Source organism: Pelobates fuscus, chromosome 6 (genome assembly GCF_036172605.1).
Source record: "Pelobates fuscus isolate aPelFus1 chromosome 6, aPelFus1.pri, whole genome shotgun sequence".
Lineage (NCBI taxonomy): Eukaryota > Metazoa > Chordata > Amphibia > Anura > Pelobatidae > Pelobates > Pelobates fuscus.
In genome coordinates, this window is record NC_086322.1 from 232,876,621 (window position 1) to 232,892,686 (window position 16,066).

Sequence of the window (16,066 nt, forward strand, 5' to 3'; positions counted from 1 at the left end):
TCTCTTGAACTGCCTTATCATTCTTTTTGTACCTGTGTGACTTCAGAGGTCTCCAGTACTCTCTCATGGTGTATGTACAGCTCATGCCTGCGATCAACCTGAGTCTGGAACCGAGGATTCTCTCTGATAGGGTCCCTGTCTCCAAATATGGGTGACAGTACCCATGGTACTTGTGACACCACAAAGTTAAAGACAAAAGGCTTGAACACCGACCTACAGCAAATAGAGGAAGACATGTACAGCATAAAGGATGGAGGGATTAAACTCAATGGAACTGGATGATGACACATTATCCTGCAGTTGTCTCTCACCTGGATGGGTCTGGTGTCGAAGTCAGTAGATGAATACAGGGTGAGTCGGGGCAATGTGGAAGTACAGACACCATACTGGCTGTGGTACGGTGGCGAACAGAATCCATACAAATGCCACTGTTCTTGTCACGTAAAATCTCCATCATAGACTCGACTGTGATCTTTCCTAGGGATCACCAGATGAGTAGAGTGGTAACAAGAAGATATCCTGCACATAAGTTTCACTTATTTTCTTCCCTCTTTGTTTTATTAGCAGTTCCTAGACATATTTCATCTTCCCCATAATCTTTCCTACAAACTCTCACCTGCCTTCCACTTGCTTCTTACCTTCTATCTTCTGCAACAGTTCCTGTCCTGCTTTGTATCTCTTCTTTGCTGCCTCCATTCGCACTGGCTGCTTTTCCAGAGAATACACAGCACTGAAATTGAATTCTCCCTCGCCATCCCACCAGCCTTGTGCCACGGCATGTGAGCGGAGCTGAGGGTGCTCCTTCCATGGTTTAACCACACTCAGCTGGTTAGAGATATTCCTTGCACCTTCTGCAGATGTAGGAACAAATGAAAAACAAACAAAGTTATAAAAAAAAAGCAACCTATATCATACTATAGGTTTGTTATAAAGTAGTTGAAACAATGCAGATATATCAGTGTAACATCTCACCAGTGATCCTCTCTGCTGCCCAGTAGGGTCCAGCAGTCTCCAGGACATATGCCTCTAAGCGGTCACACAGCAGGAAAGTATTGTGATATGTAAAAGGTTCAGGTTGTTCCATGCAACTGCCGCCTTGCCCATAACGTGCCAGCAGTTCAGTGATAACTTGCACAGCTTCTTGAGCAGATGAAGCACGCTCCAGAGCCAGTCTGCAGAGGGAAGCAAAGGGTACAGTGATGGTAAAGAAATATGAGTCGGAATAAATGGCAGGTGGTAGAGCTTGATAAGGTGGTTGTGGACCGGACGGCATATATAAAATGAAAGCTTTCCAGGTCAAATAAAGACTAGGTGCAAATGGGCATAGGTGAAGGTATGATATTTATGAGAAGGTAATTTAGTATTTTTGTGGTATGCTAATCTCACCTTACAAGATCCATGCCCAGTAGAGCGTCACACTCCACTACTGGCTCCTTGGTCCACACTGCTTCATTGCCAATACACACTCCCCTCTCGTTAGCTCCCATCTCTGCCCCCCATAACCAGGCTGGGCGACTCAGAAGAACAGCTAAAGTTGTAGGTGCTTGCTCTATCTCCAGGTATGTACACTAGCCAAACGAAATAATGTATAAATTGTATCCAAACACAAGATATTACAACCAATCAATGGCCTTTTCTGAATTTAGTCAGGTTTTCAAAGTGATCACAATCCAAAATGATTGGAACATTTAACTGCTGGTAATGCCACTGATGCCAGAATAAAAAAAATTGGCCTAAATTACGATTTAATCATTAATCACCAGCTTCATGGTTGATGTTGCCAGGTTAACTGAAAAAAATTACTTTTAGATTACATCACCCATACATATTACATATTGGTACAGCTTTCTTCTTATATCACACACACACACACACACACCCCATTTAAAAAAATGTTGAACAAATTAGAGCCACCCGAAACCAGGCCCCTGTAATTTCAGCAGCCACCGCTGGGAGGAAATGAGAGTCTGTCACTTCCTTTCAACTAACAGACCAAGCTGCCCATGAGGGAGGAGGCGGCTGTCTGGGAGAGCAAGCCTCTAACACCTAATTACCAACAGCCTCAAGCAGCAGAAGCCACTAAATATTAGCTAAAATTTTGACCAGCAAATGTGTCTGTAGATGTGTTTCTGTGTATCTGTATGTGTGTCTGTATCTGCATGCATGTCAGTGTTTATATCTGTGTCAGTTTTTTTTGTCAGTGGTGTATCTGTTTGTCTGAATCTGCATGTGTGGCAGTATTTGTGTATATGTGTGGCAGTGTTATCTGCGTATCTTCATTTGTGGCAGTGTGTGTATCAGAGAGTCTGGATCTGTATGTGTCAGTGTTTGTATCGGTGTGTCTGTGTATCTGCATGTGCCTGTGCATCTGTATGTGTGTCATTATTTGTATCCGTTTGTGTGTGTGTGTATCTATGTGTATGCTTATCTGCATGTGTGTATGGCAGTGTATGTGTATATGTGCATACATCTCAGCATTCAAATGCCAACACTACACCCAAATACACCCCTCATTCAAATGTCAACACTGCATTCAAATTTTAACACAACATACAAACACACATCTGCATTAAAACACCAATTCTATATATAAACAAACCTCTGCATCAAAAACCAACACTACACACAAATGCACGCCAACACTAAATACAAACACACCCCTACATTTACTCACATACTCCATACAAAAACATACATTCAAATACAGAATCACTGCTCAGTGCCAAATACAAACCTGCAAGGATGTGAAATGGTAGATCCCCAGCTAACAAAACATCGTGGGAATTGTACAACAGATGGGGATCTTCCTTTTGGCCACCCTTGCGATAGGAAGGGGTTTCAAATACATTTTTGCACAAGGGACCTCTCTGTGTTACTTCTACCACTGTAAGGAATAGTTGACAAGGAGTTTCAGATCTGGCAACCATCTATTAATTCCCTAGATCCTCAAAAGAAACAAATTATTCATAATACTTTTCAATATACAAATTGGTATCTGCACCAAAATCTTACTGAAAATTCAGATTACAGTCCATTCTCGCACAGTTACTACCCATCAAAGGCACCTCTCTCCCCATCTTTATGGTGGTTTCCTCTAATGCCTGTTCGATCTGATACTGCCTTAGTGAATTTGTGGCTGACTGGTTGAAGTTATTGCCTCCCATGTAGGGATGCAAATTAATTATTTCCAAAAACAACAAAGCTCTCTCAGTGCTCACCATCACTTTTGACCCCGGAACATGCGTAGCGGAAGGGAAATACACCACCTCCTGAACTTCCTCACGATATCGATCTGAGTTCTTTCCAAAGATAACAACAGGAGAAAGTGAGGCTGGAGGCAGTGACACAAAGCAGTCACAAGAGTTGGGATACAAGGTGAAGGACATAGTGCTGTGAAAAATAAAAAAGGAATACCTGTAAATTCAAAACCTGGCTTCCTTATGCCAGCAATACATGTTTTAGATAAACATACATATGTCCAAATGCATGATGAAAGTTATAGTTCAAAGCCGCTGGTGTAGAAGAAACATCTTCTTTGTGTGCCTTTCCTAAACAAATACATATAATATATGACACGATCCAGCACACTTACTCATCCACTAAACAGCAACTATAAAAACAGATTTTATTAGTTTATTAAATTTTTTTTAAAAACACCTAATCTAGACAAAAATAGAATTAGTTACATTATATGATCATACATTGCATAAGCCTGCCACAATGTCAATGTACCCCATCTTTGACAGGTCCTACTCTAACAGCCTAATGTCTGCTTATGACATTAACCCACTTGGGGGGAAAAAATCCATCTGGGGCTCTCTGCAGTACAAGGCTAAATAGGGCACTGGAATGAGTGCAAAACCAAGGAGATGGCCTAGACTTCCAAAAAAAATATATATTAAAAGTAAATAAATAAATATATATATATATATATATATATATATATATATTTATGAATTGGTCCCAGCAGCACCTCATTTATGCATGTTCAGGTGAATGCAGCTCCCTGTTTTGATATATATATATATATATATATATATATATATATATATATATGTATATATATATATATATATATATATATATATATTTGTGTTAAGGGCTCATGATAGTACAGAGGAAACAAAACACTAATTAGTGTAGGTTGGTATTAAAAGAGCAAGTCGGTTGGGGTGTGCCGGAACCGACGATGAGGTAGGCCTGTAAATAAAGAGGGCAAAAATAGAAAATTAAATTTATTACATACCAGCAATATATATACATTAACCAGACATGTCTTGAAAAGCATGTCTTACTTCTTGTACAGGGTTAGGTATGTATCGAGAGTAAGCAGATGATTTCCAGCGCCCCAGTGACTTGATAACACGAACTGGGATGTTTGCACTGGATGCTGTGGAGCCCGCTCCTATGCGGAAGGAGTGGCCCGAATTGTTAGCTGATTTGAGGCCCAGCTGTGTTAGTAAAGACCTGACGTGGGTCATAAAGGTGGTAGTAGTGAGTACCGAACCCTGTAGACTGAAAAGTGGTTGAGAGGGTGGTGCGTTGCTATACTGGGTATATGAGTCCAGTAGTTTGACGGGGCACCACCTGTTGTGAGTAGGATAGTACTTTACCTCCACTGGAGGTGCATGTTGACTGGTTTTGGAGTGAGGCAGAGTCAGGATATAATAGGCCATGTGTTTTGTTAAGTGTGAATGAAGCAGGATGTGAGTAGACTGTGTCGTGTTGATGGCGGTGAATTCTCTCGGTCTCAAGAAACCATAAAAGGCTACGTATATTGCGGTTTTAATGACAAGATTTGTGCTGTTGGCAAAGGGCTTTAAATCTAGTAAGTGGGATAAGTCTTTAAAGATATGAAAATCTATAGGTAGCCTCTGGGCCATACGTGGAGGTTCGGAACTCTGAATACCCCTAAGGATGTTCTTAACTTGGTAGGAGGACATGAAACTCGAGTTGTTTGGTTGTAAAGTTAGCATGTGATGTTGGATGCCTGTCAGATATAGTTTGATTGTGTTGTATGATAGTTTGAGTTTGAGGTGGCAAAAAGAAGCATACCCCAACAAAGATTTCATGATGAAAGGTTGTAAGATGTTGTGTTCCAAAAGGAATCTTTTAAATAAAATGAAAGCTCTGTCGTAAGTTCTCCGGGTATTAGTAGACAGTGCTAATTGGGACAATGTTCTGCTATGTTGCATGATAGCGTCTAGTCCATTACTAGATGGTGGAATAGTGGAGTGGCCGTGGCTGTGAGTGCGGCTGACGGGAGTATTTGACGAAAAGCCTGGAATTTAAAACGAGACAAATTGTCAGCAGCCGTGTTACATACACCTGGAACATGAACACAATACAAGAAGAAATTATGACATGCAGCCAACCAAGTGAGTTTCCTCAGGAATCTCATAATAGTCAGTGATTTGGATCAGCCTTTGTTAATAATGTGACAAGTTGCTTGGTTGTCTGAGTAACAACGTACTGACGAATTCGCCCATAAATGCCCCCATGCCACGGCAGCCGCCACGATGGGATATATCTCAAACAGAGCTGAGGTAGTGGAAAAACCCTCCAGGTCCTGAACCTCTGAAGGCCAGCTGCCCCAAAGCCATTCGTTCCCAAAAATTGCTGTGAAACCTGTGGTAGACGTCGTGTCTGACCAAATGGTAGGTGAGGAGTCAGACAATTTAGGGAGGAACATACTTTTACTATTCCAGGTGGTTAAAAAGTTTCTCCACATGAGTAGGTCTGCCGTGGCTTGGGTATCCAGGGATAACCTGTGTGCATCATGTCGAAAAAGTGGGAACATGTAAAGAAGTCGTGAGATGAAAGCACGGCCTTGAGGTATGATGCGCATAGCAAAATTTAGTGACCCCAGCAGAGACTGTAGTTCTTTGCGGTTGCAAGTACCAAGTTGTATGTAGAGATTTATGTTGGTAAGAATGTTTTCTACCTTGATGTGAGTCTAGTATGATACCCAGGAATGTGATGAAGGTATCTGGTCCTTCGGTCTTGGTGGGGGAGACTGGGACACCCAACTGTTCGAATAGACTGATGGTTTCTTTGAGGCTACTGGGAGGGGAATTATTCTCCTCGACCAGTAAGAAATCATCCAGATAATGTATTACTGTAGGGCATATGGCTATATTTAGTAATAACCAGCATAGGGTTTCGGCTAATACGTTGAATATGGCCGGACTACTATTGGAACCAAAAGTTAAACGTGAGAAAAAGTAGTAGTTCCTGGCCCACTTGATGCCATGTAGGTGCCACAGTGTAGGGTGGATATGCAGTAATTTGAAAGCATTTGTGATATCGGTCTTACTGAGCCATGCTCCGACCCCTACCTGCATGATAGCCGTAATGGCGTGATCTATGGTGGAATATTGCAGTGAAAATTCCTCAGAGGGTATGAGGGAGTTCAGACTAGGAGTGGCGGAGGTGTGTGGTGCCGATAGATCGATGATAAGTCTCTGTTTGTGGGAAGATTTCCCCGTGACAAAAGCGATGGGGTTTGTCCGCCATGTGGTGAAAGGAGGGGACTGGAAAGGCCCCAATAGGAAACCCTCTGTGACTTCCTGGGCTATGAGTGTTGCAACAGCTGTAGGGTTTTGCTGGGCGGATTGTAAATTAGGACATTCCAGGATTCCGGAAGGCATGTGTATGATACCTGTGTGGAATCCTTCTGATAGACCCGAGATAATGAATTCTACCAAATGTCTAGATGGATGATGTGACAGTAATGTCGTAAGTATAGAAATGTTTATCGACGTTAAGTATTGTTTAGGATACATTTTATTAGGACACATGGTTTTAGCATGTGCCCTGAAACATTTTAAACATATATGCAATAACCGACATCCACTGTAATTACATGATCTGACATTAAAATTATTACATATCTGGGACTTGCCCAGAAACTTGATAGGCCGTCCCAGTTTGTCTTTGGGTGTTTTTTCTGTAGTACCAGCGGAACTAGCGCCCTGCGAGGGGGTAGGTTCGTTCGCAGTGGTTGGACAGAAATTAGCCGTATGAGCCATGGAGGAGCAGTATGCACAAGCCGGCGTTCTTAGACCTGCAAAGTGTTTGCAAAAAAAGACCGTATCAATCTTGCTCCAGTTGGACCTTGTCCCGTACTGGGAGAAAGCGCCAGACACTTTAGCAGAAAAGGATCTATGGTAATCATAGAAAGCTGACCCACCATATTTGTTGCCCAGGTCCACCAGCTTGTGCATATACAAATCAAACTCCTCACGCTTGTGGGGATATACTGCACAATAAATGCCAAACGCCAACACAAATTCAGGGATAGTCAGTTTCCTATTTAAGCTGGCATCCCTAGATTTGACCACCACAGAAATATCGTCATAAGCGTAAGTCTTATGTTCCACCACATCCTGGGAGGCAATCAGCAGTGAAGCCAAGTTGATATCTTTATCTTCCAGGATATCTTTTTTGAGGTGCTCAGGTATCATATGGGCAGGGTTAACCTCTTGATCGTCAGAGGTGGTGGCTGGAGAAACTGATTGCATCTCGACCAGTGCTGGAGGGGTCGCAGCGGCCGGCCCAGACATGGTAAGGCCTGTGGTGACCGATTCGAGTTTCTCCAGCCTGGAGTTGACCTTGCTCATGGACGCCATGAGGGACGAGAGCATGCCGTTTATATCTCCCGGGTTAGACTGGCTAGTCCCTTCCCCGGCATCAATGTTATCGGTTGAGGTGTGCAGTAACTTGTAGAGTTCCGCTTTCCTTGCTGTTGCGGGGAATGGGATTTGCCGTCTCCTGAGTTCGTTGGTTATGCGAGGGATTGTCCATGACCTGAATGATGCTGGACTAGCCACCTCTCCTCCCTGTGATGGAGTGTTTGCTCTAGCCAGAGTGCCCGGTAGGGAGAAATCCTCTACCCCTTCTTGAGACATACTAAATGCCAAAATATTATGGTTAGTGTATGGAAACCCAGGGGTTGTACTGGCAGGCTAACTAGGCCGGAAAGGCGAAAAATTTATCTTGTTTGGTGACAGGTGAGGCCCTGCTAGTTGCCAAGTGGCTATGAGAGGCTCTATCTATGCGTTGGCGCGAGAGGATATTGAGGCCACCCGTCGTAGTGGCAGGAATTGTAGGCCTCTCGGTGATAGTAAAAGAAAAACAGGGGGAGTGACAGGTGAGGCCCTCTCTATAATTTTGCGGGGCGGCTAACTCACGTGTGGCCCGATGGGAGTTTGCCTCCGAAACGTTGAGGCGGGGTGTTGGCCTCGCGGACCACTAAACAATAGGCAGAATGCCAAGAAGGGAGATACCTATTTTGGCCTATACCCCTAAATTGCCAGTACTCTATGGCCCAGGGAGAAATGGAAACGTATGTGAACTACAACATGAGCAGGCTTACGTACCTGGTAGTATGTATATAGTATTGAGATTCAACAGGTATTACAAAACCTGGATAAACCTAAATGGGTAGAAACAAAATGTGATAGAGTGAGAATAGATCCTGTGAGAACTGTGTAGTCTGTATAGGCTAGGGTTTGGGATTCTACCAGTATGTGCGGGAGGTGTAAAAGGTCTATGAGTATGGTAGTGACATGACTGGCCCCTGATTAGTGATATGCTGAGTCTGAACCTGGCAGCAGGGGCTTGGCCGTGTATTGTGTGGCTACAGAAGGTGACCAGATGATATGCATGTCACTAAATGATCCGAGTAAATGCTAGGGTTTGGAGTAGTCAATGGTGAAGGGAGGGATGGAATTGGATCATGCATTGAATATATATGTGCTGGGCAGTAACTGAAAATGGAATGATTTGGGTGAGGTTGAAAAAATTATGTGAAATGACAATATGCTGAAACATGAAATGTTGTCGTAACGTGACGTATGAGTGGTTGAACCAATGTGTGTGATTCAACCCGAAATCCTTGTGGAAGATAGGACCGTGTTCTTGTATACTCGTGGTATGTCGTATGAGTATGACAAGAATGGCCTGAAAATTGTAAGTGCCACGTAATTGTAATGTACATGGTTGTAATAAAAGCATGATCTCCATAATACCCTTAGAAATAAGCCGTAATCGTAGGCTAAATCATCTCTGTAATATACATGTAATATCTGCATTGTAGTAATTTAAAAATAACTATAATCATCTAAACAATATACATGAGAAAAACTAACAAGATAGAAACCTAGGATCGTATAAAATAAGTATTGAAAGTATGAACTGATTTAAATGAATTTATGACAGTACATGAAGGGTAGATGAACCGAATTTGGTTTAATATAAAACCGAAATGGAGTTTGCCATATGAAAGATGTGAAACAAATTTGTGCATAACTGAGCAAAACTGCCAAAAGCATGATTAGAATGAATAGAAAGAACAGTGTCGTTCGTCAAAACCTTGTGACAGACCTAGGCGAAAGACATCTGTATAAAGATTGAAACAACCGAACGGAAGGCAGCACGAATGAGTGCGGACGGTAAAGTGAAATGAAATGAAACGAAATGGTTGTTAGGAAACATGAGTACTATACGGTAGTAACATACCGAAAAGATTATGGCACGAAAAGTTTAAACCGAAATGGGAACAACGTTGATTTGCGACCTGGCCGTAAAGCAGGAGAGCCGTAAAGTGAGGACCCGTTTGAAAACGGGATGCCGTGGGAATGATCCAGGCGTCGGACTTACAGTTTAGGAGTCCCTGGGACGTTATCTGTGACGAAGACCGGAGTCACGAGAAGCTGGACGAGCGGAAAAGACCTTCAACAAGATTCCTGGACACAACTACACGTGGCGAAAATCGTGGGTTCTGAAAAACCAAAATGGCGCCGTGAGAGAAACCGGAAGTGGATCCTCATGCAAAGTGACCTCGAACGGTATGGAGCCAGGTAAGGGGTGTCCCTTAAGTAGGGAAGGGGGTGTGTCATACGCCCCTCCCACAATTACAGGCCAAAAGGCCTTAATACATATAAAATATATATGCAGTTAGGTCTGAAAATATTTGGACACTGACACAATTTTCATAATTTTTGCTGTGAACGCCACCACAATGGATTTGAAATGAAACAACCAAGATGCACTCGAAGTACAGACTTTCAACTTTAATTCAAGGGGTTAAACTATAATATTGTATGAAACATTTAGGAGTTGTAACCATTTAAATACAACTGGACAATTTAATGCATCTAATGCAACTGGACAATTTAACACAAGCATAATTAAAATGTAAGTTTTTAAGACTTTATCAAGAATCCTTTGCAGGCAATGACTTTGGATCTTACTCCCTTAAGTTGTGTCTTCAGCAAGTGAAATGCATGCTCAATCAGGTTGAGATCAGGTGATTGACTTGGCCATTGCAGAATATTACACTTGTTTGCCATAAAAAACTCCTGGTTGGGGGGACCGGATCGTGCCGGCAACGGACAACCACCCTCATATCCAGGAGGGAATGCTGAGTCCAGAGATACCCGATTCGGGGCTCTCTGGGCGGAAAAGCCCACATCACAACCCACGGCCTGCACGGGTGGGAGCCGTGGAGAGACGGATGCTCTCCCGGTACTCAGGCTGAGGAGGGGACACTCACGCTCTGCTTCCCCCCCCCCCGGACCGGTGGGGGATATCCCGGTCCCCACCAGCCCGAGAAACAACAAGCCGAGACATCATAGCAGACGCCACTGAACTTCCAAGCAGAATGGAAGCGGCGGCGCCCAAGATGGCGGACGAGCCCAGCCTCACTACACGTGGCCTGATGCAGCCACAACACAGCAAAGACAAGCACACAGCAAAAGAGAGAAAGATGGCGAACCATCGTACAAGCAGCACCCTTGCCACTCCACCCAGACGCACCCAGGAGTTCTTTGACCGACTCTGCTCCAGCTTATGGTCACAACTCCATCATAAGGTTCGGCCCTTTAAACAAGCGGTCCAAGCAATAGCATCATGGGTCCGACCAGCTACCCGGCGGCAACTGTGTAAGTACCCACAGCGAGCCCCCAGGGCTGCCTCCAGAAGGGGACGAAGGCAGAGAGCAAAGCAACGCGTGGCGATGGATTGCCCCTCAGGCGCCAGCACTCTTCCTCTCAAGCGTCCGCAATCGGCGGAGAAAGCCCCCGGACAAAGGACTGCCCAGCCCCAGCAAAGCCTCACCGCACACAGCCTCGGAGACCTATGCCGAAAGCTTGCCGACCTCTAGTATAGGGTAAATGGGGACACCCGCAACAAGATGGCAGACTGATATGACACTATGCACGATCATCCGACTAACTAGCACCCTTAGTACAGTTCATGCTAACCTACCAAATATTGCATACACAGGATCACCCAAATAGATTATATAGTCAATGTTACTAACCCTGGTTTATGGCCTTTTAAAAATGTGTGCAATTGTAAAAGTTTGCATTGTGATGTGGTAGGTGTTATAAGTTCTCTATCTTTCTGCTTATTCTAACTAAAATGTCTGAGCTTGCAGGTATGTCTGACGCTCTGCTGCTCCTTGGTGGATAAACTTAATTAAGCTTACAGAAATCTGTTATTGATAATGACTTTAACTCATGTCTTAACGACAAAAATCAGCTCACTATTTTGTTTTTCACACGTATGCCTAGCACAAATGCCGATTTAGACATGTTGAGCGACAGTTATCTTGCTGCATTTTATTTAATTTCACGCTGACGACACAACTGTTTAACCAAGCTTGTTAAAATTATAAAAATGTGCTGACTCTCATGCCACTGTTATGCCAATGTATATCTTGCAATACGCTGTTGTGGCGTCTGTTGATTCCTTGTACCCACCTGCACAGCAAAAATAAAGAATTTAAAAAAAACCTCCTGGGTTGGTTTTGCAGTGTATTTTGGGTCATTGTCCATCTGTAAAGTGAAGCAACATGAAATACATTTTGCTGAATTTGGCTAAATCTGAGTAGACAATATTTCCCTATACACTGCAGAATCCATCCCACTGCTTCTGTCTTCTGTCACATCGTCAATAAACACTAGTGACCCAGTGCCATTGGAAGCCATGCATGCCCATGCCATCACACTGCCTCCACTGTGTGCTCTTCACTTGGCTGAATATTGTGAAGGGGTTTTTCTTTACCATGGAAAGGATTCTTTTTTTTGTAAATTTATTATTGAGCTTTAGTTTTTCTTTTAGTAATGGAGTAAAGCATAGGACTCACAGGTCCTTCAGTATCACAAAATTGGACGCGCAGGTCCCTTTATATATATATATATATATACTTTCTGATGCATTGTACATTTGTATGCTATCAAATACGGTAACTGACAACTTTATTTTAGGTAAAACGGTGTGACCCCAGCCACTCAGCTCCCAATAGGGCCTATGTTTAGTGCTTTATATGTGTAGCAGGCGGATGTCCATGGAAAGGATTCTACGATCATCCACCACTGCTGTTTTCCATGGACGTCCAGGCCTTTTAGTGTTGCAGAGCTCACAAGTGCATTCTTTTATTTCTCAAAATGTACCAAACTGTTGATCTGGCCATTTCTAATGTTCCAGCTATCTCTCTGATGGATTTGTTTTGCAACCTAAGGATGGCCTATTTGTCTTACATTGAGAGCTCTTTTGGCTACATGTTGTGGGTTCCCAGCAACAGCTTCCAAATTAAATGCCACACCTGGAATTAACTCCAGAACTTTGACCTGATTAATTGGTGAAGAAATAATGAAGGAATACACCACACCTGTCCATGAAACAGCTTTTGAGGCAATAGTCCAATTACCTTTGGGGGCTGTAATTCCTAAACCCTTTTACCCTCAAATTAAAGCTGAGAGACTGCACTTTAAGCCCGTATTAATTATTTAACTGTAACGTGAATTTATTTTCGTAAAAACAGCCGAAATAACAAAACTTCTGTCAGTATCCAAATATTTCCAGACTTAACTGTATATAAACATAATGATGAACAATGTACGATTGGAAAATAATGCCATTTAGGGGTTTTGTAGATATCATATTAATTTATGAGCTCAAAGGTCAAGTGGTTTATAAATGTCTGCAGAACCCCAAGATAGCATTATTCTCCACTAAAATGTGTTTTTTTGGGGGCGGGGCCTGACCATCATGGTGCAGAGACGTGTCTTGCACAAGCTCCCACAAAATCCTGACAATAATGGCTTCTTACAGCCCTATCGACTGAGATTCAAGCTGGCATTGCCTACACACCTGCTCCGAACAACGGAGGACATGCCGTGGGGTAATAAAAGACCTAAGCAAGGCTTATTTACTCCTTGCTAGACCGTGCAGCCTGGTGTGCATCGGGCGGGAGAGACGGCAGCTCTCCCAACCCAGGGTTGCACTGCCGCGGTCAGCGATCTCCATATGCCCCGTTATCCCTCCTTTTGGACCTGCAGATTTCTTCTATGATATGGGATTTGGTTTTACACACAGAGGGTATAGGATGAGTCTGGAGTATAAAGCTCGGGTTTACTCACCTTTACCATCTCCACACAGCAAGTTGGGGATACTCCATGTCTGGTGGTTTAACCCTTTCCCTTGTTTTTTTACTATCTGTGCGCTAAAACTTTACTCAAGTGATATTGCTCTTCTCTCTCACTCACTCACCTTTCGGGAGGCCTCCTAGGGGAATTACTCTGATATATATATCAGTGTTAACTTTCTTGTTTTAATAATTGTCTACTCTATGTTGACTAATTCTAGTTTGTTTTATTTTACAGAAAAAATAAGAGGCTTATCTATTCGTTTAGTGACTATATATTCAAGGTTAATTGATCTTAACCTAATGCACAAGTTATTGCTCATGTAAAACTATACTATTGCTTGTTTTAAGATTGTCACCAGGGCCGCCATCAGGGCATGACAACCGCAACGGTTGTCATGGGCCTGGCGGTCCTGGGGGGCCCGGACTGCTCAGGTCGTCCGGGCCCCACATTCAGTGGGAACATACCGGGTCGCAGGGGGCCCTGCGACCCGGTATGTTCCCACTGGGCCAGCCTCTTCTCCTGGGGGGCCCAGCAGCCGGTCACCTCAGGGCCCCCCAGAGGCTGGCCCTGCTGACACCCGGCGGGCGCGCGAGGGAGCACTCTCCTCTGAGTGCTTCCTCTTCAGCTCCCTCGCGCACCGTACTGATGCCGGAGCCGGAAGATGACGTCATCTTCCGGCTCCGGCATCAGTACGCGGCGCGCGAGGGAGCTGAAGCGGAAGCACTCAGAGGAGAGTGCTCCCTCGCGCGCCCGCCGGGTGTCAGGAAATTTGAGTGAGTGGGGGTGGGGGTGGGGGGGAGAGGGAAGGGAGGAAATTTGAGGGAGGGGGAGGGAGGAAATATGAATGAGTGGGGGGGAGAGGGAGGAAATTTGAGGGAGGGGGGGGATTTGAATGAGTGGGGGGGAGAGGGAAGGGAGGAAATTTGAGGGGGGGAGGGAGGAAATATGAATGGGGGGAGGGAGGAAATATGAATGAGTGGGGGGGGGGAAAGGGAGGAAATTGGGGGGGAGGGAGAGGTAGGAATTTGAGGGGGGAGAGGAAGGGAGGAAATTTGAGGGAGGGGGAGAGGAAGGGAGGACATTTGAGGGGGGGAGAGGAAGGGAGGACATTTGAGGGGGGGAGAGGAAGGGAGGACATTTGAGGGGGGGAGAGGAAGGGAGGACATTTGAGGGGGGGAGAGGAAGGGAGGACATTTGAGGGGGGGAGAGGAAGGGGGGACATTTGAGGGGGGAGAGGAAGGGAGGACATTTGAGGGGGGAGAGGAAGGGAGGACATTTGAGGGGGGGAGAGGAAGGGAGGACATTTGAGGGGGGAGAGGAAGGGAGGACATTTGAGGGGGGAGAGGAAGGTAGGAAATTTGGGGGGGGAGAGGAAGGAAATTTGAGGGAGGGGAGGGAGAGGTAGGAATTTGAGGGGGGAGAGGAAGGGAGGAAATTTGAGGGGGGGAGAGGAAGGGAGGAAATTTGAGGGAGGGGGAGAGGAAGGGAGGACATTTGAGGGGGGAGAGGAAGGGAGGACATTTGAGGGGGGAGAGGAAGGGAGAGGAAGGGAGGACATTTGAGGGGGGGAGAGGAAGGGAGGAAATTTGAGGGGGGGAGGAAGGAAATTTGAGGGAGGGGGGAGAGGAAGGAAATTTGAGGGAGGGGGGAGAAGGAAATTTGAGGGAGGGAGAAGGAAGGAAATTGGAGGGGGGAGAAGGAAGGAAATTGGAGGGGGGAGAAGGAAGGAAATTGGAGGGGGGAAGAAGAAGGAAATTGGAGGGGGTAGGGGGAGAGATTGACATCCATCACACACACACACAATGCACCCCTTGCACACAGAAAAACACACAATGCATTACACACAGACACACATACACAAGCAATGCATCCCTTACACACAGCAACACACAATGCACCCCTTCCACACACTCAGGGCATCCCTTACAGACACACACACTGCATCCCATACATACACAAATTCACCTTGCAGCCCTTACACATACAAACACAGATTCACACAATGCATTCCTTACACACATCAGGACATCCCCCCACACACCCCTGTGAACAAACTCATTCGTGGAACATGAAGGTGGACCCTGGGACCCAGACCTTGAGCTGTGTAAAGGGCCCTCAAAAAATGGAGCTGCTTCCCGTTCTCCCAGAGCATTGATTTTTGTGTCCACAGTTACAAACCCCTTCTAGAGAGCCTGTTCTACACCAGACCAGTGGAGCCAGACGGCAGCTGAAGCCCATCATCATCCTCATCTGGTTGTAAGTAGGCAATCTAGTATATTATTCGTGGCACTAATCTTTAATTTACCTCACATTAAAGGGACACTATAGTCCCCAGAACCACTGCAGCTTAATGTAGTGGTTCTGGTGTCTATAGCCTGTCCCTGCAGGCCTTTTATTGTAAACACGGCGGCACTGCAGCACTGTGTTAGTTAACATGGCAGATCATATGGGTGGGGCACTGTGATGTCACATGGGGGGGCGGCAAACTTTACTTTTGCCTAGGGCGGCAAAAATCCTTGCACCGGCCCTGCAGACACTGCATCCCTGTGGGCGGACTCGGGGGGGGGGGGGGGGGACTCGGTTGCAGGCGCCAGGGGGCCCAGACCTTGAGCTGTGTCAGGGGCCCC

The 16,066-nt window shown here is 45.1% G+C and overlaps 1 protein-coding gene across 1 annotated transcript in view; it reads right to left on the reverse strand.

Annotated features, from left to right (window-relative positions):
- Window positions 1-16,066, reverse strand: part of SCRN2 (secernin 2) — a 36,784-nt gene that overhangs the window by 607 nt on the left and 20,111 nt on the right. Inside the window, exons 2-7 of the mRNA XM_063458844.1 lie at window positions 3,219-3,390; window positions 1,387-1,568; window positions 973-1,172; window positions 639-851; window positions 312-477; window positions 33-213 (exon numbers count right to left, since the gene is read on the reverse strand). Of these exons, the coding sequence (XP_063314914.1) occupies window positions 33-213; window positions 312-477; window positions 639-851; window positions 973-1,172; window positions 1,387-1,568; window positions 3,219-3,390 (1,114 nt within the window). The remainder of the gene's footprint in view (window positions 1-32; window positions 214-311; window positions 478-638; window positions 852-972; window positions 1,173-1,386; window positions 1,569-3,218; window positions 3,391-16,066) is intronic.